Source organism: Leptonotus elevatus, chromosome 9 (assembly GCF_054856555.1).
Source record: "Leptonotus elevatus isolate MCC_2025b chromosome 9, RoL_Lele_1.0, whole genome shotgun sequence".
NCBI classification, from domain to species: domain Eukaryota; kingdom Metazoa; phylum Chordata; class Actinopteri; order Syngnathiformes; family Syngnathidae; genus Leptonotus; species Leptonotus elevatus.
In genome coordinates, this window is record NC_141247.1 from 25938253 (window position 1) to 25963233 (window position 24981).

Here is a 24981-nt window from a genome sequence, read left to right on the forward strand (position 1 = left end):
GTCGTGTTCAACCTTATCCGTCTATTCATTTTCTATCGCTGACACTAACATAATATGAAATATTATAGTCAGATATGATTTGTCAGTGGTCATTCAAAGACACCTTGATGTCCAGATAAAGTGATTAAGATTGTTTGAATGTTGCTCTTTTTAGAAATGACTTCGTTGTGTTTGTTTTTTTACATATTTAGGCACAAAGTACCAGTAGGGGGCGTCAGAGTGTAACGCGTGAAAAGAGGCCTCACGAGTCCAGTGCAGACTTTTTGTACTTTGACTTCATATGAACAACAGTTTGCCTTTTAACTGCAACGCTGCGCCTCAACGTGAAAGATGACGTTTTTGCAGACCTTAAAGGTTCGGCTAAACCTTTGACAGGATACGGAATAGTTGCGGACAAGTATGAGGGCAGCAAAACCGTGCTCAAGTGTGCTTGCTGCATGTGTAGACTTGGAGGTGGAGGTGGGAGCGCATCAGGGATCCGCTCTGAGCCCCTTCCCTCTTTGCAGATGTGTTCACACATGAGGTCAGATTGGACCATTGGCCATGATGTTCACAGATGACAAACAGACAATTGTTTACTACATGAAAAAAAAAGCATTTTGAGTGTCTTCCAGTACACAACATTCATACATTTTTAAATAACAGAAATAATTGATTGGTTGATTCTCTGTAGCCAACCTTATTCATTATTCGAATTACTGTCATTTCATAATTGGCTCTATATTGTTTTATATGCATTTCTTCAAACTTCAGCACAATATGACAACTTAGTAGGCAACACAAAAGATAGGAAGACCTTTCTTATTTAGGAAATCTTTTATAAAGAACAGCCACCGATTTAGCTCATTTACGAAAAGTCAAAAGTGAATATGACGACATTGGAACAGATTTACAATTGTTTACTGTAAACATAGCATTTTGTTAGAATGTATCAATATGGGAAATGTGTGTAATTCAACGGAAGAAACAAACCAAAAACATGTTCTATTAAAAAAATATATATATTAATTACGAAATGCACAAATGCAAAATATGTATTTTTTGTTGCAACGGTGGGGAGAAAAAAACATATGGATCCAATTAAGTCTGCAAAGAACATTCCAGAAATAACACACAAAAAAACACTTTTTGACAACAGATTGACTGCAGGCTGCACTGAGCATGACGTCATGCGCAGCATATCATAGTGTGCACATTGTTGTGTGCGCGCAAGCTTGAGTTGTGGACGTCACACGATGGGCCGTCTGTGAGGATGACGTCAGCGTCCGGCTGTAAACAATGGCGCGCATCATGTCCGCGTGTTTGTGGAGTGCACGCCAAGCGGAGTCATGAGGTTCGAGTGGAGGCGAAAGAGGAGGAAGTTGAAGCAAAGGAAAGTAAACAAGGGACGCGGGAAAAGGAGTAGCGGCGCGGGAAGGGAACACAAATCAGAAAAAGGTGCAGGCGAAGGAAAGACGGAAGGACGGAGACGAGGTGAGAAGGAACAGCAGGTACAGGCGAGACGAGAGAGAGAGAGAGAGAGAGAGAGAGAGAGAGAGAGAGAGAGAGAGAGAGAGAGAGAGAGAGAGAGAGAGAGAGAGAGAGAGAGAGACAGAGAGAGAGAGAGAGAGAGAGAGAGGGGGAACAGGTTGGACAAAAGGCGCAGGAGGAGGAGGAGGAGGAGGAGCAAGAGGACGAGAGAAGCTAGAGGGGGGTTCAAGACCAAGGGAAACGGAGGAAGAATGGGTGGGAGTGGTGAGGAAAGCACAGCCAAACCCAAGCAAGAGAGAGAGAGAGAGAGAGAGAGAGAGAGAGAGAGAGAGAGAGAGAGAGAGAGCAAGTCACGTCGTCGTCCTCAAAGTGCTAATCAGCAACTGGAATCAATCAAATTGCGCAACATGTTTTCAGGCGGCGCAAGCGCAGGAGCGCCCCAAATAGTCCAGGATGGAACCCCGACCCCAGCGAGCTAAGGAAACTTTGGACTTGCAACGAACTGCTTCCTGAATTTGTCTTCTTCATGCACACCACAAGTAAGTAACATGTCGCTTTTCCTGATTCATATCCATATTAATCATCCATAGAGTGATGATGTGCTCTTACGTGAATGGAGACGGACAAACAAACAAACAAACAAACAAACAAACAAACAATTGCAAAAGTTGATGGCAGCTGAAGAGACAGCTGCATTGTATGAAGCAAAAGAAAAAGGGGAAAAAGTATCACGAAATTGTCTAAAATATTGTATATACTGTCGATCCTCAACTCGAGATGTCCAAATTAATCAAAAAGTAATTGATTATCAAATGAATCCACTCTTCTGCGAATCGAGTCATTCTTTGGAGCCATTTCTTAATTTAAAATTGTCCAAATTCTCCTATTTCAGCATATCAACAGTAATTGTTCACCGATTTCTGTAGTCCTTAATGAAAGAAGACTGAATATCTTCTATGTTTCATAAAAAAAGAAAAGACGTTTGCAAACATTTATTTTTACTTTGGAAAACAATGACTGAGCTGGTAACATAGTACATCAACCGCCCCCCCCCCCTTTTTTTTAAATCACGTTAAGAATACAAAGTACCAAATAAACCCCAATCATTGGACAATAAAGAGTAATCAGCGGGAAATGTTTTTCTCATACACTTTAAATGAATCCAATTAGTCGATTCATCGACTGAATGGATAGATTAATTGATTCTAAAAAATAATCGACAAGTCACAGCACTCGTAAGTACAAAAGTGAAAGTAAGTTGCAGTCAGAGTACTCGGCAGCGTTGCATGTAGCAAAAGTGGTCACCGCCGTGCAAGGTCGATGATAAGAACAGACGTAAACGTGAACAGCAGCACAAATAATCGGCGGCAGCGAATGCACAGCAAACGCGTTGGCCTCCGAGCAAGCCAATGCGACACCTTGCTGCCTTTGCGTGTGCGTGCGCGCGCGCGCGTGGCGTGCGAGGCGTGCGTCGCATCTCAGCAGGCGTCGCTCGTCTGTTGGCCATCGATAGCCAAGCCGAGATAACGGCGAGCGGAGCCGAGATAACGGCGAGCGCATGCGGCGACATGCGACGCACGCTTCCACAAATGTTGTCGGGCGAATGTAGCTTTTTTTTTCATGTCAAAATATTAGACTCAAACCCGTCTGCTGCGTTGGCTCTCCTTCGAATGGCAACGTGTGACGTGGTTTGAGGCCAACGCAAATGCCTAATGAGGCGCCGTGAGGCGAACGCGTTTGCTCCGCCAATGCATCCTGCTGGTGATCAAAATATTACATTTACAATCCATGAGCACAAATGTATCATTTGAACCGCAACAAATAGTTTTAGGCCTAACAAAAGCATTTCCTCAACACATCTGCTTGCCTAAAAGTGGCCTTTTGTCAACAAACCAAGCATTTGTGTCGGCAAAAAAGTACTACTTTCTACGGGTGTGCCCCAAAATGGCCGCGTCTAAATGTCACTTTTTATGATCGGCCTATGATTAACGTTAGCAGTTTTGTTTCGTCAAGATGTTCGCATGCGTTTGCCAAAATGTTGTCCGTTTGTCACGTTTGTCTGGTTTTTGGGCGAAATGTTGCAATTTGGTAGTGAAACTAGAACTTTGCTCCATTTGACTTGACTCTGTGACATCATAGCATTTTTTTGTGTGCCAAAATCAACCCCCCCCCCCCCCCCCACACACACACACACAAAAAGAAAGAGAGCACAATCTATTGCACTTCAGTTTAGGTTGTTTTGAGGGAAAACTTTCCACACGATTTTTTTTGTTTGGCTGCATTTTTCCTTTTTTTTTTTTTTTATGAACCAGAGAAAGTTTCTAAACCGATTCCTAATTGAATGTTTGATTGGTTGATTGATTAAGAGATGTCTTTCAATACTTGTGTCCACAAAGCGTAGAAGAGCAACTGTCATTTTGGTACGCCTTGTCCAACATCCTGTCTGCGTGTGTTCACGTGCGCGAGTGTGCGCACGTGTGTGTGTGTGTGTGTGTGTGGCACAGCTGCCCTCCCTGGGGATCAGGAGTCATTTGTAACCTCTGAACTCTCTCCAGCGAGCGCTTCTTGTTTGAGTTGGCGTGGATCCCAAAAAAGAAGTCGACGAAAGATAAATCCTTGAGATGCGTTCCAACGAACGTCTCTGGGTTCCGCGTTGTCCTTTTTCTGCCTTGCGTTGTGTTGTTTCAGCGCTCGTCCTCAGTTACGAGTGGAAAGTCCAGAGCAAGACAACAAAAGGAGGAAACGCGGCCTCGCAGTTGAAGATGACTCAGGCCTCGTGTGTGAGAGAATCAAGTGGCGTCGTAGCAGAGAGAGAAAACGAATAGAAGCGAGATCGGCAATGCCTTCATCGTTCTCCAAACGGGGAAATTGGAGCGCAGGAAAGAATACGATCAAAGATGCCGAAAGATGCTTGCCTTGGGGAGCCAAAGGTCTGAAGTGACAGGTAGGATAGTTTGAGGTCTGAGGTCTGAGGTCTGAGGTCTGAGGTCTGAGGTCTGAGGTCTGAAGTCCACAGGCAGACCTGACTTGTCAAGTGGGAAGTTTAAAATCTTACGTCTGATCTCCGAACTTGAAGCTTTGGGGAATGAGGTCTGAGGTCTAGTATTTGAGGTCTGAAGTCTAAGGAAGAAGGTCTTAGGTCAGAATGTGATGGGAGATCTGAGATGTTGACTACAACATCTGGAGTCTTAAGTAAAGCTTTCTTACGTACTTGCTGTGAAGTCTGAGAGTTCATGTCTGAGGTTTGAAGTCGAAAGTACGACGTGTGAAGTCTTGCGATCGGAGTGAAAGTCTAAAATCGGTGGTCTGATCTCCGCGATGACAACTCTGAGCACTGAAGTCTGAGCAGGAAAGTCTCCGATGTGAAGTCTGTGGATGACCGCTCAGGTCTGAGATGTAAGGTCTGAAGTTTGAGGTCTGCAGCCCGAAGTCCGGGGTCGAAGATCGGAAGTCGTCCATTTGTAATTCTGGGTGCGGACCGGAACCGTTCAAGCCGCAGTGACTCAAATGGAAACCTCATTTCCTGCATCTTTCATCCACACCTTTAACACCGCCACCAAAATCCTGCTTTTTCAACGGACTTACCTGTGCCAAAACCTGACCTGTCCAGTAATCCTTTAAACCGCCTTATTTTCTTGTGTTTATAAAGACAAATAGCGCCGTGCAGCCAAAAACGTCATAAAAGGCAACACAAAGGACTAAACCGTTTTTCGTGTCACCTTCGAAGTGACCTCGTGTGTTTGTTTGTCCTGGCGAGTCAACGGCTGAAATGGTTTTGGTGACTTTGGATCATAATCGGGAAAATCGGTACGTCTTGGCCACACGCAAGTCACGGCGCGCTGAATTATCTTTGGGAAGGCCGGCGTTTGCTCTCACCGGGAACCGAGGCTGCAGTTTTCGGGTCTCTGCGTGAATGGATTGGGAAACAGGAAACAGGAAACAGGAAACAGGAAACAGGAAACAGGACGCCTGACAAGCACTTTTCCTGCTTCCAGGATGTCGGTCAAGCTGCGATTTGACTCGCCCTCGGATGGAAATCCGATCCAGCGGAGTCGCTCCTTCACCGGGTTCGGCTCTCTGACAGGACGACGACGGTGAGTGTTAGCATCGTTAGCACCAGGCTAACCGCAAAGAAGTACAAACGCTTGATTACTGTAATTAGGTTGAATTACTTGTTACTTTTTTCAACCTCCCTGGATGACAAAAAAAAAGACAGGGAGCAAAGGAACGTCAACCGTGGTTGAAATCTTGATGAAGATTTTAGGGCCTTATCAAAACGCAGGGAAGAACCGGATCCAGTTCATGGAAAAGGCGCCAGCCCCAAAACCACCAGGTTCTGGAATTCCAAAATTTGAAGCCTAATCAAACATAACACAAACAAATAAAAGTCATTCATGAAAGGTTTTGTTTTTTCATTTTCAGTTAATTAGCTACTTAAGCATTTTCGTGGGTGACAAGGTAAGCAAAGCTGTGGAAACATGTTTTGATAGCATTCAAGTCAAGCCAATGCTCGCTCTTAGATTTTGGTTGAAATAACATTTCATGTGCATTTATTTTAGGACTATTACGCAAGTTCAGAAAAAAAGGCAAAGTAGTTTGTGTCGTTGTGTTGAGTTTTTTCATGAAAACGGGTGTTAAAAGTATTTGTACTTCAACTAAAGTACAGGGTATGACTACTTTTCCCGACCCTGGTCTTTTCAGGCCTTCCTCCGCTCGGAACTCGTTGCGCTCCAGTGCTGCGGCTGAAAGAAAAACCCCGCGAGCCCCTTTGACTCCCAGAAGAGGACTGGGCTCGGTCTGGTCCCTGCAGCCAGAGGATGTGGACCGGGTCTTCCAGGCGCTGCGCGAAGGCCTCAGGTAGCTTCGCGCCTGGTCACGGCCCATTTGCTGCACATGGGGCACAGATGGGCCGTCTACGGTCTGTGGACTACGTTCCGAGTCCAGAACTCTTATGTTTGCGCTCTGCGGTGTAAAATTTGAGGTCTGAAGTTTGACTTCTGAGGTCCGTTATGTAATGTTTGACAAGAGAGTTCTGATGACTAAGATCTGAAGGTCGGTATTTGAGGTCTGAAGTTTGAAATGTGACATCAGGGGTCTGAAAAAGGATTTGGGATTTGAAATCTTAAATGATTGCCAACTCCAGCAAGTTCTAAGCTCTGAAATTTGACGTCAAAGCTCCACCGTTTAAAAGAGGAGGTCTGCTCGTTCGAAGGCTACGATTGCGGCTCAAAAAACTAATTTGGCCTCGCACGTGTGAGTTCTGAAATCTCCGAGATCTCTGAGGTCTGCCGTCGGAGATCTGTTGTCTCAAGCCAGAGGTCCGAAAGCTGAAGTGTACGAAGTGACGCTCAACTGCACGTAACATGATTCTGAAACGTATCGCGGTTGCAAGTCTTTGAAATCTGTTCTTGGCGTGCGTGCGTGCGTGCGTGCGTGCGTGCGTAGGGAGCACGTGCAACGCCACCAGACTGAGATGGACTTTCTGTCGTCACGCCAGCGAGAAACCAGAAGAAATTCCAGACTGGTAAGCTCACGCCAACCTTAAAGATTGTTGTACATTATTAACAAGGGCTTTTCCACGTTCAAGATCATCGGTTCTTGTTTCAGTTCTGAATGTCGAGATGCAAATTCCCCCCAAAAACTTGACCGTTCACCAGCAACTATTTGTTTGTTTTCTTCAAATCAATATCTACAATCCATATAGAATTGCTTGGCATATTACGCCGACGGATCGTTTTTAATCCAAAGTAAATTCAAGGCCAAAAATAGCAAAGAGGCGTCCTTGGATTTTCCGTACGCGCCCCCTGGAAGAGAACGTTTGGGGACCCCCGCCCCGACCGAGACGTCCGCCATGACGTCGCACTTCCGTCAAATCGCAGCCGATGGCTCGAGCCCGAACGCAAGCGGGACGTTTTTCCATGCATGAGCGTCGCTTAAGGCGTGTCCCTTTCTGTCTTTGCAGGGCTTCCAGTACGACCTGGACAAGGTGAGCCACTTTTAGCGTCACGCCGATCACGATGCAACAAAAGTCACACTTTGTTCTTCTCTGCTCCCGCAGGAGATTCGAATTCAGGAGCGGTTCATCCGAAAGCTGGAATTCCAAATCAGCAAGGTAAACGTTGGGCGGCGACGTGAAAAAGTCTTAAACTTGAAGTTTCTGAAGTGACTTGGATGAAGCCAAAAAGAAAATAAAAAAAGTCATTAGTGTGCTAAGCAAGTGACACGTCATGCAAGCTTGCTCATGGGAATATTACCGTCATTCTAAACGTTCAAACAACGTCACAGCAACACATACGAACGAACGGTCCAACGAACGAAGCATGCAACAAAACTGGCAAGCGCAACTCGGCGCTAAAAAAAAGTTCATTTGACTGAAAACGTTTGTATGTTTAAATTGTTCGGGTCAACTAACACGAATTCCGGATGATTCTTTTTAAACAACAATATGCAGGCATTATTCAGGGATGAAAAATGCGACAGGAATGCAAACGATTGAAAATATTTCACACTTAAAAACAGCAATTTGACAAATTACAAATCAAGCCGACTTAAAAGACAGTATCAATGTATAAGAAATAAAGAAATAAATCGACATGCTCTGTAAGCAGCGTTGTGAGGCTTACTTTTGAATTGTATTCTTCTGATACAGTTTTTTACTAAGGCTGATATGTGCTGTTTAACTCATTGACTGAAGCAACCCCTTTCGCTCCCGGGTGTTTGGCTGGATTTGGACTGATTTTGCAAGGCCCGCAGAATATTGTGTTCTATTGCTATCAAAACAGGGAACCGAGCAAAAGAAAGATGAGAGTCATCAGGAAAAAAATGTACATTTTTTATAGAATAAAGCTAAGAACGTTTTTATACATTTTTGGGAGCAAATGAGTTAACTATTGTCCAGGCTTATTATGGTTTTGGAATTTTTCGTTTTGAGTTGAGTTTTTTACATTTAGTTAGTTGTAATTAGTTTTCAGGGTGGTTGTCTTAGTTTTTATTATATTATATATACTCGTTTTAGTTGGAGTATTTTTTTTTGCGCGCAACTTTTTAAAAACCGTCATCCGAAGGCGCTTTTCTATTGGCTGCCTGACTTTCAAATGTCCTTATTCCGGTCCATATCAAAACCAATCATCCCCAAAGGCTCGTGCATTAAATTGGTGACCAAAGACTAAAGCGACGAGCGTTCTTTTTGTTTTTGTTACCAAAATTGTTTTGGGAATGTTCGTTTTCTCCCTCCGCTGAGCTCGCCCCGCTAACGCTTGGCGATCACGACGACTCGTGACGATTGCAGGTGGACGAGCTCTACGAGAACTACTGCGTCCAGTGGCGCCTGTGCCAGGGCGCCGTCAACATGAAGCGGGCCTTTTCCCTGGCGCCCTCCACCAGGCAGTCCAGGGAGAGCCTCCTGGAGCTGGGACGCAACCACCGGCACAGCGCGCAGGTGAGCGCTGCCCCGCCCTCGCGATCTCCGAGGCTGTTCCTTCGCAATCCCTCGTTTCCACTGCGAGCGCGTCAAGTGGGAAGACACGCCCCCTTCGCCGCTCGGAACGGCTCGTGCTGTGGAAGTTGAGCGGAAAGACGACCACCGGCGTTGATCAGGCAGGCGGCAAAAGCGACGTCGTTGCGCAACGTGACTCGCGTTCCCTTTGCAGGACATGTCGGCCATGGAGGCGGAGCTGGAGGTCCTCTTGGGAGAACTTCACGTCAAGATGAAAGGTAGAAATGGCGGAAGCGGATGCTCGCCTTTGACCGCGGACTTGCATCCTTTGAACGCCTTTTCCAATTTTAGGTCTCATTGGATTCGCCCGGCTGTGTCCCGGAGATCAGTATGAGGTGAGCGTCCCCGGCCGAGCGCACGGCGCACGCGACGTCGCGCCACGTGACCCTTGACCCCTGGCCCGCATGTGAAGACTTCAAATCAAGAGCGGCATTTGTGCATTTGACCTGTTCCCGTCCACGGACTCTTGAAATGGCTCCCGTGCGGCTCAAGCAACGTCATGTCGCGGGGGGGCGTGTCCTCACACAATACGGCTTGCCGTTGGTCTCGATTTCGCCCAAATTCATCTTTCATCTCGCATGCGACGCACCGCAAATGCTGACGCGAGCGCTGCGTGAATCAAGACGACTTGAGCAGTTTTTGCGTCGGCCAGAAAAAAGACTCAAGTCAAGAAAGTACACGACTACTTTGGCAGTTTGTGGCACGGCCGCGCTTCGTTGGCGCGATGTGTCGAAGAAGCCCGCAGACATAACCACTAGAGGGCGCCGCGATTGCTTGCGGACGTGCAGCGCGAGCGTCCATCTTCAACGCCCACCCGCTCACTACGTTATCAACCTTCATGCTTACTTAGCGTGCCTCGTTGTTCCAGGTTGTGATCCAATTGGGCCGTCAGCGCTGGAGGATTCGCGGCCGCATCCAAAGCGACGACGTCCAGTCTTGGGACGAGGAGGAGATGCTCTTCCTGCCGCATGTCCAGCACAACTTTGAGATCAAGGTGAGGCCGTTTGGTGGAGGCGGAACTTTTCAAACCGGAGCTCAGACTCAGATTCATCGGCATCGCAAAAGAAACGTTGCGCATCTTTTGAATTGCGCTGAAATTCAGCTCGTAATGTTGAATCGCCGTTCTTGGAAACATCGGCGGCCCCCCCGAATTTGGACCTGGTCGTCTCTCCGTGTGCGCTGAAACTGCTCCCCCTCCCCCGCTCAGGTTTCAGAGGCCAAGGGTCTGGGCTGGCAGCTGGTGGGCACGGTGACCTGTGCCAGCGCGCACTTCTTTTTGGCCGCTCCCCAACTCATGCTGGTGGACGTCACCCAGCTGGGGACCATCAAGCTGCAGCTGGAGGTCGCCTGGAAGTAAGCGAGACGCGCCGCCGCCAGCGAGACGAAAGACGCGTGGACATCTCATTCGTGTGTGTGCGTGTGCGTGGAGTCCGTTGGACAGTGGCGACAAGGTGGGACTTTTGTCCAGCAGCAGACCGTCGGGGTGGAGCAGGAAGACCTCGGTGCAAAGTTGGACGGCACCCAGCACGCCGTCCTTCTCAGAGAAGTACTTCCTGGTGAGTGCGCGGGACACTGACGGGATTGCTCGCTCGGTGGATGCAGACGTCGGGGCGGGGGCCATCAAGGAGGTGGCGAGCAAGAATGCAGGGACGAGCGAGCGAGCGAGCCGGCTCGCTGGCTCGATACGTACATTTGAAGGAGCAAGCTCGGGAGCTCGTGTCGCTACCTGGAGCTCGGCCCATTTTAGCCGGAAGATCGGTCGCCACTGGGGTTGCTTACGAGCACGCGAAGGGTGGAGTTTGAAAATAGTGGCCAACATGTCTGAATCGGGATTGTTGTGTCGCAGTCAATGGTGCGAGAACTGCAGGACGGAGGAGGAGGCGGCGCTTCGGTCCCGCTCCGGATGTCCAGAAGTGGGCGGGACAGGGGCGTGTCCTTAATGAGCTACCTGTCACATTCTTCCATCGCGTCCGGCCTATCGCAGGCCAAGACACCGCCCAGGTAAAGGCACACCACAACACATCCGACCGTCGGCCCGTCCGTCCTTTCTTCTGTCCCTTCACCATTTCATCCGTCCGTCCTTTCATGGTTCTTTCCATCCGTGCAGCCTGAGCTGCAGCGTGGCGGGGAGTCAAACTCAAGTTTCCCTGGAGGAGGCCGGAGAGGAAGGAGGCACCGGCAGGCGGAGGAGCAGAAAGTTGGGCGGGGAGGAGAAGGACGAGGACGAGGACGAGGAGGCCTGGGGAGGAACGTTTGCTTCTCCTTCTCTTGTGGATGTTCGCAGGTGACAAGGACAGCGTTTGACACGACATGTTGGACGTTTGGCTCCACTTGTTTTTCTTTTGTCGGCCGCCCCACAATCGTGTTCACGCAATTGCAATCCAACTCTTTCCATTTGCAACTTAATATGTCAATAATGTACGCTTTCGTGAAATGTTGGCAACATGGTGCCATTTGCTTTTACGTTGGGATTTGGCCAAGTTCAGACACCATCTACTGACCAGAGAGGAGAATTACATTTGAATTGAAGAGATGAACGCTCCCTCTGCTGGCTGTTGAATGTACTACAACTACGACTGGTTTTGCGCAGATTCCAAATGAACAGCAAGTAAAGAGTACAAATAACAAATTTAGTTAAGAGCTCATGTAGCCATTTTCGGCAGTAAGGAGATATTTGTTATTCGTTGTTTGTCATGAACGGCAACTCGCTTCTGCCACTTGCTGTCGACGGAAGATGACATCACGCGTGCTCGGGAAACTGCTAACGAGCAATCGCGGCGCCGTTCGCTTGGGTCGTGACGACCGAACCCGGAAAACAGCTCAAGTGGATGTAAATGGTCGCGTGATGTCATCTTCAGTCAGCAGGAAGTGGAAAAGGAGCTTTTTCAAAGAAAAATAATGACGTTGATAAAAAAAGAAAAAAATCTTCATTCATAATTTTCACTGTTTTTCAATTACTACACTTTTATTTGTCTTAATATTTTTTTTATCAAACATTTTCTTGTTTTGTCCCCAAAAAGATCGTGATTTAAATGATTGCCCAAATAATCGTGGTGGCGATTTTCTTCTACTTTTTGCCAACTTTAGGTCCAGCACCCCCGACATCCTCAAAGACAACCAAGACAACCCAGCAGGAGTTCCGGCGGCGGCCGAGGACGGCGCGGCCGACGGCGGCGCGGCCGATGGCGGCGGCCGCCAGTGCAAAGTTCGTCCACATCCTTTTGCCATCTTCACACAAATCTCCGTATTCGCAACAAGCGGGGCTCGACCCATAAGCAAAAAAATACACATTCACCTGGCCGAAGTTTGAAGGGCAACGATGGGCCCATTAAAATTGGCGGCCGATGAATCGGTCGGACCCAAGCCAGAAGCGCTTTCATCACAATTGCCTCCTGGTCAGAGCCGACTTTTGACTTGTGCGCTCTCTCAACGGCTGGCAGGACGCGCCCCCGCCCCCGCCGACGCCGGGCTCAGGGGGCTCGGGGGGCACGGGGCCCGGCGGCGCAGAGCGGCGGGCGCAGGCCCTGCGACTGGGGGCGCTGATGGCCGAGCTGGAGAGAAACCTGCGGACGCCGCCGAGCTGCGAGAGCCCGCTGAGGGTCCTGAAGCAGCAGGCGGAACACCTCAACACCATCCTGAGGGTGAGACGCACGCGTGTACGGCAAGCGGCCACAGGGGGCGCTGGCGGCAAAAAGGCAAGCGCTGTCACAACGTCTGTTGCGAACTCCCTCAGAACGACTTGTCCCTCATGAGAGCGGCGGCGTCGGACGACACCTTGGCTGTGGAGGAGGTCCTCTGCAGCTTTGACTTCCTGTCACATGACGACGACACTTCCTGTTTCGCCGGGTGAGTTTTTTTATGCATTCAGCACGTGTCGAGCGATACCGATTATTAGTCGTCAAGGAGGACGATAACCCATATTTCAAGCTTCGGTAGCATCCGATAGCGGTCTTATTTCAAGGTATCGCTACTCTCGGCGGTGACCGATACCATGATCGGCCACTCTCCTGCGGTTGCTTTAGGATCAGGGACAAGAAATGAGAAATGATAGGAATACAAAGTTGCCATTACCTTCATGCAATTGTAAGAGAAAATAATAGAGAGGGTTTTTTTTCAAATCATATTTGGGCGGGGAATTGGATTTACAAGTGGTATCGGGATTTGGTATCAGTAGCAGTGACGACGCAAGAGTTGCATGCATGGAACATCCCTCATCCTGAGCATGTGTCTTTGATGTCCGAGGAGCGCCGGCCCCCCGTGGCAGGACGACCAATGGGCTCGCGAGGAGGCGGTTTCGTCGGCGGCGGCGGCGTCCCCGCTGACTTGCGGTCACTGGGGTCTGGACCAGGTTCTGGAGACACACCTGGACGCCTGCTGCATCCTCGTGGAGGTTAGCCAGCGCTAACGCCGGCGCAAGTTCCTTCCTCTGATGTTGTCCTTCCGCCTGCTCGTGGTCAGATGCTGCAGAGGGTCAACTTCGCTTTGGCTCGTTCTCATCTCCTGGACGACCTTTCGCAACAGGCGCGCGTCCTCAACGCGATCGGACGCTTGCTGCTGGAGGACAAGGACGACATCGCCACTCAAGACTGTCAGTACGACAAACGGCTAACTAACCAGCTAGCTCGCCTCTGACTGACAAACGTCCCTTTACTTGCTTGCTTCGTTGTTGGCTGGATTGTGAGTTGGTTACTTTGTCGGGTCGCTTGACCGGTCGCTTGATTGTAGGGCCCGACCCATTAATCGGCCGCCGATTGTAATCGGCCGATCATTGCCCTTCAAACATCGGCCAGACAAAACAATTCTAGATGATAATCGGCTGCCGATTAATCCGTCGGCACGGCTTCTTTTTTCTGTTTGCTTATTTGGTTGCTTGACGACACGACTTGGCTGGTTGTTGTTCTTGGTTGTTGCTCGGTCGCTTTTATTTGGCCGCTTGCTGTGTTGCTTCTTTTTTTTGGTAGCGATAGACCGATTATGGGCTGTGCCGATTATTGGTACCGATATTTAGCATTTTGACAAATATTGGCATCTGCCATTTTTACAAATCTGAAAGCCGATAAAGCCGTTATCTCTCCGAGCGCCGAATGTTTGCAAACTTAGTGAATTTTGTGTTTTCTTCAGGGTTGGTAAAATGTTGCAAAAGGTTGCAAACAGTCACAGGCAGTTTTTACTCGTCACAAACTGGTTTTCTTGTCACAAAGAAATGTTGTGACAATTTTTCAGTTTGTGAACATCTTTTGAAACCTTTGACGAAGCCCAAATTTGCTACGTTCGCAAGCACAAAGATTTAGAGCCTTTTAAAACTGGGTTCATTTCATGGAAATGTTTATTTAAAATGTCACTTCACTTTATAAGAGATGCTGTGTTTTGCTTTTGTTCAAATGAAAACTAACATAAGTGAAAGTTATGTTCAACTTTCGGAAAACGATTTACGATAGAGTTGAGGGCGTACCCCGCCGACTGCCTGAAGCCAGCTGGGATAGGCTCCAGCACCCCCGCGACCCTTGTGAGGACAAGCGGTTAAGAAAATGGATGGATGGATGTTTACTGTCGAAAAGTATTTACTTTTTTGTTAGAATTTGAAAACAAAGCTGTCCGTTGGCTGCATTTTAAATGAAAGGAACATGTTGAAAATGTCGTTTTTGTTTCAGGCAACGACGAAGAACGCAGTCGGTGTCGGGTTAAGCAAAAGAAAAGAAGAGAGAGAAAAAAACACATTTGAAAAGTTGTTTTGACAAACGCGTTTCATTTTTTCAATTTTGATGCTCATATTTTTTACTGCAAAAGAATATCGAGTCCAAATATCGGTTATGGTCCTCCTTGCCCACTAATAATCGGTATCGGCCCTGAAGAAGCCGTTTTTTTCTTTGGATCGATGCTCCGTTTGCCAGCTCACTGCCTTTTTGTCGCTGTTGTTGTTTTGGTGGGCTTTGGCGGAGGTTGCCAGATTGTCCTCTGTTGCGGTGTCCAGTGTTCCCCGAGGACCAACGGAGCGCGGAGGTTTTGCAGTTCTGGACCGAGTGCGTGCGAGACGCCGCCGCTTGGTCTTCTCCGTTCCGCTGCCACTCGGACAACTTCGTCGACGCCCTCAGGAGGCGGTACGCGCACAAAATTCCGGCCAAAGCCAAGGCCAAGCATGCGGGGCTCCCCGAAAGAGGTAACATCCAAGACGTCCCCTTCCACGTGTCTTTTCTGTGACGCGTAGCCAAACGTGTCTTTGTTGTGTGTGAGATGTGTTTTTTTTTTTTCATGGCCGCCGAATGAGGAGGAAATTCAATTCAATTCACTTCAATTCAATCGTCAGTTTGAAATGAGAACTCGTCGCTCCAAGCTTGCATTCGGATCGTTTTCTCACCCGATAGACCGATTATCGGCCGGACCGATATGCGGCATTTTGACGAATGTCGGCCATTTTGAAGAGGCGTCTGGCCGATCCAATTCTTTTTAAAGCGTTAACTTCAGGGAACTCATTTCAATTGATTGATTTTGTTCATTTTGAAATGTTGAGAGATTCTGAAGGCCCTGGGAACTCGTCTGTTTTTGTTTGAAATTCGAACTAAGATAAGTACAAATGTGCTTTTTCAGAGATTTTGAAATACTTTATTTCGTGTAGAAAACAATTGTTGAAGTTTTGAAAACATGCTCGTGCCTTTGGGAGATCCCACAACTTTGTGTTCGATCGACAATATTTTACAAAAAGTTGTTCACTAAACGTATGCTTAAAAATTCCCCCAAATTTAAGAGCTGGAGTTTGTATTTTTGTTGTTGCCAATATTATCCCTTTGAGTGAAAATTAATATCGGTTATCGGCGTCCTTGACCGCTCATAATCGGCGCTGAAAAAAACATATTAATTATTGATCTGCCAAGGTGTTCATGCCATGCGTGGTCAATCGGGTGCAAATTGCACTCAACTGTCAAACCTTGTGGGCGCGTTTTGCGCTGGAATAGAATGAAGGCAATTGCGAATTCCGAACACCCGGCGGACATTCCTGCTATTTCTGCAATGCAAATGCTTCCATTGCAAAACAAAAACGGCGTTTGCATCCAACGAAGCACATTTCTTCACATTTGGAAATCAAAATTCATGACAACCATCCAGAGTTCAACGCGCTTCCTTTCACCGACCGCCATTTCTGCCGTCCTCTGGGAATTGTCAATACTGATTGCAAATAGAAGGTTTAAAAAGAGCAAACTGTCAAGAGCCGATTTGGGGCGCACTCAACGGGGGACGCGGTGCACTCGCAGTCAATTTGGGCCTCAGCGTGGAAAAGCAATTTTTGCATTTGCTCTCGTCATTCATTGTCATCGTGCGGCAGTCGGCCAAACCGATCAAAAGAAAGGCGCTAAAGGATTAGCATTGTCAAAGGAGCATGCGCGATGGCCGCCAACTTAATGTTGACTCCATATGAAGGGAACGTCTTCACTCGGCGGGCGTTCAAACGGCGCTTTCGGACGTCCGCGCAAGTTGATCGGCGTTGGCATTTCTGAAGTTTGGGCTTCGGGAAACGAATCGAGAATCCAAACTTCATCTGTGGACGTTTGTCGCGTCTGGGGTCGTTTCTGCGAGTTCCGTAACAGCTGCGTTTACTCGCCATGTTTTTCCCCCCCGGAGATCAACGAGAACAAAACAAGCTCGACGAGCCGACTTCATTTTGACCTCCTTGCGGTTCAAGCTGCCGAAGTCACGTGATCTTGCATTTGTGCTGCGCCCCGTGGGGTTTAGTTCAACAACAGCTCCGCCTACTGGCGAAACGCAAAACTACAGTTAGACATCAACTGTTACACGGACGCTAACGCCCTTAGAAGTGTTCATATTTCTTGCCCTTTATCCACAAATCCTTCTCAGCCAAGTTGAAACTTGGAAAGTTGTCTTCGCTCGCAAACTCGGGTATCAAAATGAATTGGCAGTTGTCCAGTAGAAAATACGACATGATGCGGCGCTCACGTGCCATTTTCTGCTCGGCAAGTCGGCATGTGGCATTTCCCATCATTTTAGCTTTTCTTTCCTTTTTCTATTCGATGCTTTTAAAAGGCTTACCTTAAATAGAATTCTGCGTCCCGTTGAAGCCAACTGTCGAATCCTGCTCGGTTATCGTGCGTCTCGCAGCTGGAAATAGTTATTAAATCCGTGTTAGCTACATGCTATCTGCTACACGTCCACACGAGTCCCGTATTTCTTCTTCTAGTTCCTTTGGACGGTTGTCAATACTTGTAATGCATTAGCGCCCCCTTCTTTAGCATAGACGTCAATGGGGATGAGAAGAAGGCCACCGGCGGTAATGCATGACTACTTCTTCATTTTTTCTTTTTTCAACTGGCGGCCGGCGGGTGCTTTTGGTGTATTACCGCCACCTTCAGTAAACGGAGTGCATGCGCATGCGCGTGGCAGTCATTTTAACAACTGAACCGAAAATCGAACCAAGCACTTGTGAATCGAATTGAATCCATTTTGGAAATCTGAATCCGTACGCAGCCCAAGACCTCAAAGTGTTTCATTCAATGATTGTCTTTGATGTGTGTCAGTCATTGTGTTTTGTGTGTGTAACTAAACATGTCTTTGTTGTATGTCAACATGTTAGCGTGTTTTTGATGCGTTTCTTTTAAGTGAGTGCGTACATGCTCTTTGAGGGAATTGATGCGTGAAAGTGAAAATGTCCTCAATGTAACTGCATTTGTCTTTTGGGCCCGACCGATATGCATTTTTTGAGGCTGATGCCGATACCGATTTTAGGCAGAAAAAAAATACTGATTGCCGATTATTAAAAAAGACATATTTAATGCATCAAATGAATTTTGCATCCATGATGTACACACTTAAAAGTGCGTACAGAAGAACGTTGCGTTCGATTTGTGCCTTTGCGCAACGTTATCTCACCGCCGGGTTTGTGTTCCCACAGCATGTGAGTGTTTGAAGGATAAACGCTCATGCTAACAGTCGATGCTAACTTCCTGTTAGCATTTGAATGGGATCCTCCCTTCTCTTTTAGCATTAGCGCTAGGCCAGCCATGTTTTTAAAACAATTTTTTTTTGTATTTAAATATACAGTGGACGTCATTCTTAACGTTGTGTTTAGTTTGACAGTTAACTCCAAGTGCGGCGCCATGAATCGGCTTAAAGGACGCTTTATGGACAACAGAATAACCAGAATAACATACGCGACACACTTGCTAGTTGCTAATGCTACGCAAACAAAATGGTGCGTTCGGGGCACTTTCACAGTGTCGGAAACTTGGCTTTTCTTCGATGATGACTTTAAGGGCAAAACGATCGGCCATTTGGCGTAATTGGTCGATTGTTTTGGCTTTGGTTGTTTGAAGGGCAATAATCGGTCGGGCCTATCGTTGTCTTTGATGCACTGAAGTCAACAAGTCACCTCGTGTCTTTGAGGCACGCGGACGGGAAGCATCCGTTTGACACGCGCGTGGAACAAGCGTGCGTCTTTGATGTACGCGCCGCCCGGGCCAACAAACGTGTCTTTGATGTGCGCTCAGTGTTCCGCAGGCTGCTGCAGCAGGTGCAGGCGGCCTGCAGGGCGGCGCTGTGGCCTCCTCAGCCGCCGTGCGCTGCCGACAGAGTCAGCGTCTTCCAGCTGTCCGTTTACTTGAGACGATGCCACGTCGCTACGCTGGGCGAGCACGTCGCCCGCCTCGCCAAAGAAGGTGCGTGAGAGCGCAGAGCGTTTGGGCCGCCGTCGGCCGCCTCTCGGCCCAAACGCTCTGCGCTCTGACGCCGCGGCCTTTCAGAGTGCTTCCTGTCGGCCGTGAAGGGTCCCAAGCGGCGGGCCGCCCTGACCCGAATGACGTCGCGGGGCGTGGCCCGCCTTCTCCCGCTGGGCTGCACGCTGCGGGCGATGGCGGCGCTCCTGACAGATGCCGACCGCAAGGTGTGCCGGGCCGCCGCCCGCTGCCTGAGACGGGCCGCCGCCTGCGCCGCCTTCCGAGCCAGGGTACGTACGCCCCGCCTCCTGTGTTGTGAAGCATGTGGCTAGGCTAACGTTCAAAGTTTGATCCGCTTTGGTACGGCTCCGTTCCAGAGGTCATGACGCAATGAGCTTCTCGCCGCCATTTTGCAAACATGGCAATGAAAAATACGACTTGTGTCAAAGTTCGAGCTTCAATTTTGACGGCCCGAATAATTAGTCAAAATGAGTGCGTTCATTTTGAGTTGATTTTTTTTCATTTGAACTCAAATTTATGAAAGATGCAGAAATGTAAAATTTTGTTTCACTTTTATGTTAACAAGAATTTGTTTTAATTATTATTTTATTGTACATTTTAGAACAGATATCAAATTTGTGACGAATCGTGAGTGAACTATTGAAGTCATGTGATTAATTACGACAAAACATTCGAATCACCTGACACCCCGATATATATATATACACACATTTGTGATTCACGGTGTTTTCAATTTGTTTGTTCGTGCTTTTGTGTCTTGAACGTGTTTGCGAACGTGTGTGCAGGCACTTGTTTACTACACGGAGAGTTTGAGGAGCACGGACGTGATCATCCAGCGTAACTCTTGTTTGGCGCTCAAATGTTTGGCGGTGAGCGAACGCATCGTCGGCCATCTTTTGCTGGCGTCTGCCGCCCGCGCCGACTTTTGTTCCGTGTGTTTGTGCGCGCACGCAGGCCACGGAGAGTTTGGAGCACATGGTTGAACTTCGCAGGTGTCCCGACGAAGACGTCCGGAACGCCGCCAAGGAGGCGGTCCTCTCTTTCGGTAGCTCTCTCCTGATTGGCTGATGGCTTTCATTGCCGGCATTTCCCTCATTGGATGTCATTGTTGTCAGGTCAAAAAGGTCACGCGGCCTTCCAGAGGATGGAGCAGCTCGACTTGGAGATGCAGGAAGACTTTTTTCAGAATTTGGAGACGGAGATCACGTTCCTATAAAGGCCACATGCGCTCTTTTGTTGTCATGGCGGCCAGCGCACGAACGCCGTTATTACCTTTTGATACATATTTAAGTCATCCACTGGCACGCCATGCGACGCAACGGCCCAATGTGGTCACTTGCCGCCAGATGGGAAGACATTTTGATGGCCGCTTGCCGTCCGGTGGACGACGCATGCCCAAGATGCGACAAAAAGAGAAAAACAGCAGCAAAGAATAATCAGGAATTCAAATGAGAACACGTTTGAAAAGGTGAATATTCATCATTTTAAAATATGATAATAGTCGGGTTCACACGGAGACTTTTTAGTCGTTCCGAATGAAGATGACCCGAGATCCGTTCCCATCCGCCGTTTCGTCAGATCAGCCCCGCACGGACATCCAGCACGCCATTGATCAAGATGGCGTTTATTCGTCATTTAGCACAGACGCTGTGACGACATCTCGATCAAGACAAGTTCTTCCCTCGCAGACAAGCTCTGGGGAGACGCCGCCATTTTAGTGGGCGGAAACGACGTCATCGTGACGCGTCCGGACAGAGCATGCCGAACGCACGCGGCCTCGCCGTTCCAGATGAAGCGTAAACATGACGTGCGTTCAGATTCTGCCTTTTCATTCCGCTTGGCCGCAATACGTGGATCCACGTGCACCAGGCGAAGGGTTCGCCTTCCGTTCTGCGGCCACGTGGAATGTATCGCGTCTGCAGACGATAGTCGCCGTTGCTCACGTGGTTCCAAAGACAAATTGCTTTCCGCGGCGCTTGGAATGAATCCCAACGGCCAAACGGAATGAAAGTCTTCTCACATTTGTCGGAAAGCTACAACAATAATCGGCTTTTCTTTTTTAATGAATGTACACAATCCTATTGGAGGAAAAACAAAATATTTTATTTCACTTAAAAACAACTATGAAGCAACATGAGAATAAAAAGAAAAGGAAAAAAAGTCCGACGAGTGCGTTTGTGTGTTGTTTCTTTTGCATGTGCTGAAAATACTGACAATCACGTCAAAGAACATGGAAGCGTGTGTGCGCGTGTGCGCGCGTGTGCGCGAAGTCAGAGGAAAAGGAGTGGCCAGCAAGTTTGATTGTCCAATTGTGCGTCGACACGCACACGCGGGCCGAGCAAACAAAATGTCCGCCGCGTCTCCCTTTTCAAGTCTTTACGTCGAAGTGGGTCTTGCGTCCAGCATGGCGGCGGCGCGCCCGTGCGGGCGGGGCCTCTAGGTGCCCACGATGGCCGGGTCGTGGGCGGCGTGCGGCAGGGCGGCGTCCTGGAAGCGAGACGTCCAACCACAAAATACTAAATTAGAGCTTTGCCGCCAACTGGAGGCATTTTTTGGGGGTGCTGAGGAACCGTGTTGATGCGGAATGAGGAGCTGCACTTGGACAAACATTGTGCTTTGACGTGAGACGGACCGATACGCGGACCATATTGGGCATTCTGACAAATATCGGCCTTTTTCAAATCCGATGGCCGATCGAAGGCAGATCGAAAAAACACTTGAATCTAAGGGAGCTATTTATTGACATTTCCAGTTAACCTTTTGTTTTTCTTTGACATTAAAACAAAGAAATGTGACAGATTTCATGTAAAATATTTACTGTCGAAAACTAAGAGCGATGGATGCTAGTTCAAGGGTTAAAGCAAAAACGATTTCAAATTGATTGATATATTGATATATTGATATATATGCAAGCATGCGTCGACTTCCTCCACATATCGACTCTTCATCTTCATCTGACAAATAGCGCGGATTTTAAACATGGCACGGCACTAACAAAACCAACCACCAGAGGGTGCTAAAACCGCACAAATGGAAATCAACGACAGTATATTGAATATACCGTTTATGATTACGGGCCTCCTGGACGACTCGTCGTGGGCACCGCCCCCGAAAAAAAACCCCGCGGGTCTGTCTATCTCTAGCTTTGACGCCATCTTGCGAGCTGCCGGGCCGAAGCTCTTGCCTTGCCAACGTTAAACGTCGGCCGCGGGGACGAGCCCAGCGCGCTTACCTGGCAGTGGTAGAGGAAGCAGTTGCCCCAGCAGCTGTAGCAGAGGAGGAAGAGCGCGGCGAGGAAGACCAAGGCGCAGATGGTGCACGGCTTCCTCTCCAGCAGGAAGCTGAGCAGGTAGAAGCCCATGAACATGGAGTGGTTGAACCACAGCGCCGGGTTGAGCGGCTTGGGGATCAGCAGCACCGGCAGCAGCCACTGCAGGCAATACATGCTTGACGCCGTACTCGCGGGTGGGCGGGGCACGGCGGGGGGGGCGGGGCGCCAGTCTCAGCGGAGGAAGCGCAAGATGACGGCCAACGTTGACGAGGTCAGCTCATCCCTGCGCATGCGCACACACACAACGGCAAAATTCAACACACGCCCAGCGACCCCACAAAAGGCGCGCTTGGACGCCGAGCGCTCGCTCGCTCGGCGTGCGCGGCTGGACCTAATCAAGTGAGCCACCACGCCACTCGCTGCTCCGCTCAAAGCTTCCGTAGTCTCAAGGACCCAATTAAGCCACCATTGATCCACAAATTCAATTATTACAATCCACAATTACAAATCCAGCATCATAAAAATAATAATAATAACAATTCCATCATACTAATTTTGATTTGTTGGGAGTTGTTTAAATTGATACTATATTTGAATCTTTGTGCAAAATAACTAATACATTCGGTTTAATCCAAAAGGAATTTGCATAATTAAGAGTTTCAAAGAATTTTGACGTTTAACCATTTCTCTTGTTTTGTACCCAAAAATTTATGAAATAATTGCGAATCGTATTTTCTTCATAATCAAGCAGCCCTATAATCCATTATCAAATTAATAACTACAAAAATGAATGAAATACATTTGAGTTTTCTGGTCCGATAGATTCACAAAACCATTCGTCAATTATTTTTGCATTTCCCCCCAAAATTCATGAAAAGTTCGAATTTTAAGGGCCTCATTTTTTTGGGGCATCGTTCTGTTTCTTCCATTTTTGAAAGACATGATTTATTGCACTTCTTCAAATTCATTTATATTTGCAATTATTGCATCACAATGATACATTTCAGTTCATCCTCGCTGATGATTTTTCATTAACAATAAAATCAACTCAAATTTTTAACCAGTTTGGGCCTCTGCATAAAGTTTCATTTGGAATTTCCTGTTTGTGGAGTTGTTATCATGTCCTTGATATTTGATGTTGCGTCATATTGGGCAGAATGCTCTGTTATGGAATAAAATGATGGAAATCATCATGTTTTTTTATCCAATCTTGGACAAAATAATGGACTGATTGTGATTATTAAAATAATGTTATGACGAAACTCCTTAAGCAAACGAGCTCATTTTGAGAAGCAAAATGCCACAAAAACGTCAACTTTCAGAGCATTTGAGCAATTCATCAAATTGAAATCCACACGGAAATGCAGACGTTGCAATTTTCAAATCGCAAACGTTGCAATTTTCAAATCGCAAATGTTGCAATTTTCAAATCGCAAACGTTGAAATTTAGCAACGATCTCGCGATTGGCAAATGAAGCTTCATGAAGCACTTGTGATATTTTTTTTTACTCCTCTAGAGGAATAATAATAAAAAAATAATCCAAGAGCTTCATGAAGCTTCATATTGCTATCAGTAGAAAAAAAACCCTGCTTCGTTTCAGTTGGTTGGCTTTTTTCTATATGTACTTTATTTCTGCAGCGTCTAAACGTGCTGCGCACTAATCGACATGGTCACGTGACGTGATTTGCGTTTCATGAAACAATTTCAAGCAATAAAGCACGTCGGAGTGACACTGACAGCTTTAAATGTCTAAAAGTGAAAACGTTCAGTAAGCTAACAACTCAAAGCGAATTAAACTTTCATGTCACTTTATGGTTCATTTGATTCGATTCTCGCAAGCCGACCGAACCTTTTGTACAAGACACAAACATTTATGGATAATAACTCTGATAGAATACGTCACGTATTACTTGTGTTTGTTCAAAGATACTAACCGTATATTGGTTGTATAAAATGTCAGCTTGAACTGCTTTAAGTGTATCTAATAAAGTTCCGAACACACATTTGTGCTTGGCTGCAAGTTCCCACGAACGACACAATAACGAAAACAACAAGGATCAAGTAGAAGAACACTAACGACACGTCGACCAAAGCTCATTCGAAAACGCCCAAATTTGGAGCGGCCACCGCTGGGGACCAGCAACGCGTCGACTTTCAAAAAGCAAAACACTTTCCAGTGGAAGTCAAGCAACGCTTGAACACTTCGGCCGAGAGCAAACGCGACCAAGTTGAAAACTTGAAATCTTTTCACGCCTTTTCCAAAACGCCGCTCAGCTCACGTCGTCCACGTAAAGGATGCTAACGCGCCATGCTAGCGCGGCGGGCTAATTTGGCGGCGTGAGCTGCCTCCATTCTCTCCCTACCGTTGTTGTCGTCGCTCCGGGGCCGATGACGTCATTAAGACAAAGCACGGCGTCCGTGCGAAACGTTAACGGCGCTTTGCAATTTGGCGTTCGGGCAAGGTCACGCCACGAAGGCCGTTGACGCCGGCTAACCTCCTACTTTCAATTCCAATTGACAGGCGGCGGCGCACAAACGAGGCGAAACGACGCTGATGTGGACAAACGATCGCCTTGAAAACACTCGACGAGACCAACGAGCGGACAAACCTGACAGCTTTTTGCATCATTCTGGCCGCAAAGCGTCCACGACAAGGGTTTGTTCCGTTTCACCGAGCTGCTGCGTACGTGTTTGCTATCCACTTAGCAAATCGGCTAAGCAACTACGAGGACCCCGGCCGGTGCGGCCAGCTGGCAGAGGTGTCCGTAGATCTGCCCGAGAGAAAAAAAAAAAGATTGCCTGAAAACAAATGTGCCGCTGTGGCACTGATCTGAATATAGCCGATCGGCCAAGACTTTTGAAGTCGCACTCACAGGTGGGATTACGCAATGTCCTCAAGCGGTCACATGACATGACGGCAGCTCATTTGTGGACGCATGAGGTCGAATCAGGTCAATCCCTCATTTTCCTCTTTCCATCATGATTGCGTTTTGGTTGGCCAATCCTTCAAACAAACTGGTTTTGATTTACACGCCAGGTTGTGCACTTGACCTTCTATTGGATT

The 24981-nt window shown here is 47.7% G+C and overlaps 2 protein-coding genes across 4 annotated transcripts; one reads left to right on the forward strand and one right to left on the reverse strand.

Annotated features, from left to right (window-relative positions):
• The first annotated feature begins 1772 nt into the window (after positions 1 to 1772).
• Positions 1773 to 20811, forward strand: ripor3 (RIPOR family member 3). The gene is made up of 25 exons (XM_086085703.1): positions 1773 to 2009; positions 5466 to 5564; positions 6172 to 6327; positions 6916 to 6994; positions 7433 to 7456; positions 7529 to 7582; positions 8759 to 8908; positions 9120 to 9183; positions 9257 to 9300; positions 9834 to 9959; positions 10173 to 10318; positions 10395 to 10521; positions 10812 to 10966; positions 11073 to 11249; positions 12053 to 12170; positions 12406 to 12606; positions 12699 to 12811; positions 13211 to 13355; positions 13424 to 13553; positions 14937 to 15122; positions 18460 to 18627; positions 18712 to 18914; positions 19431 to 19514; positions 19600 to 19690; positions 19761 to 20811. Exons 2-25 carry the CDS (start codon positions 5467 to 5469, stop codon positions 19859 to 19861), a joined length of 2940 nt encoding a protein of 979 aa, XP_085941829.1. The 5' UTR covers positions 1773 to 2009; position 5466; the 3' UTR covers positions 19862 to 20811.
• blcap (bladder cancer associated protein) lies at positions 20727 to 24793 on the reverse strand. 3 transcript variants are annotated; one of them, XM_086085705.1, is made up of 3 exons: positions 24527 to 24793; positions 21878 to 22199; positions 20727 to 21132 (listed from the first exon to the last, which is right to left on the reverse strand). In XM_086085705.1, the coding sequence occupies exons 2-3, from the start codon at positions 22088 to 22090 to the stop codon at positions 21082 to 21084; spliced, it is 264 nt and encodes an 87-aa protein (XP_085941831.1). In that variant the 5' UTR covers positions 22091 to 22199; positions 24527 to 24793; the 3' UTR covers positions 20727 to 21081. The 3 variants fall into 3 exon arrangements, with proteins under 3 accessions (XP_085941831.1, XP_085941833.1, XP_085941832.1); XM_086085707.1 differs by lacking the exon at positions 24527 to 24793 and adding an exon at positions 24281 to 24453; XM_086085706.1 differs by lacking the exon at positions 24527 to 24793 and adding an exon at positions 23852 to 24269.
• Positions 24794 to 24981: the final 188 nt, after the last annotated feature.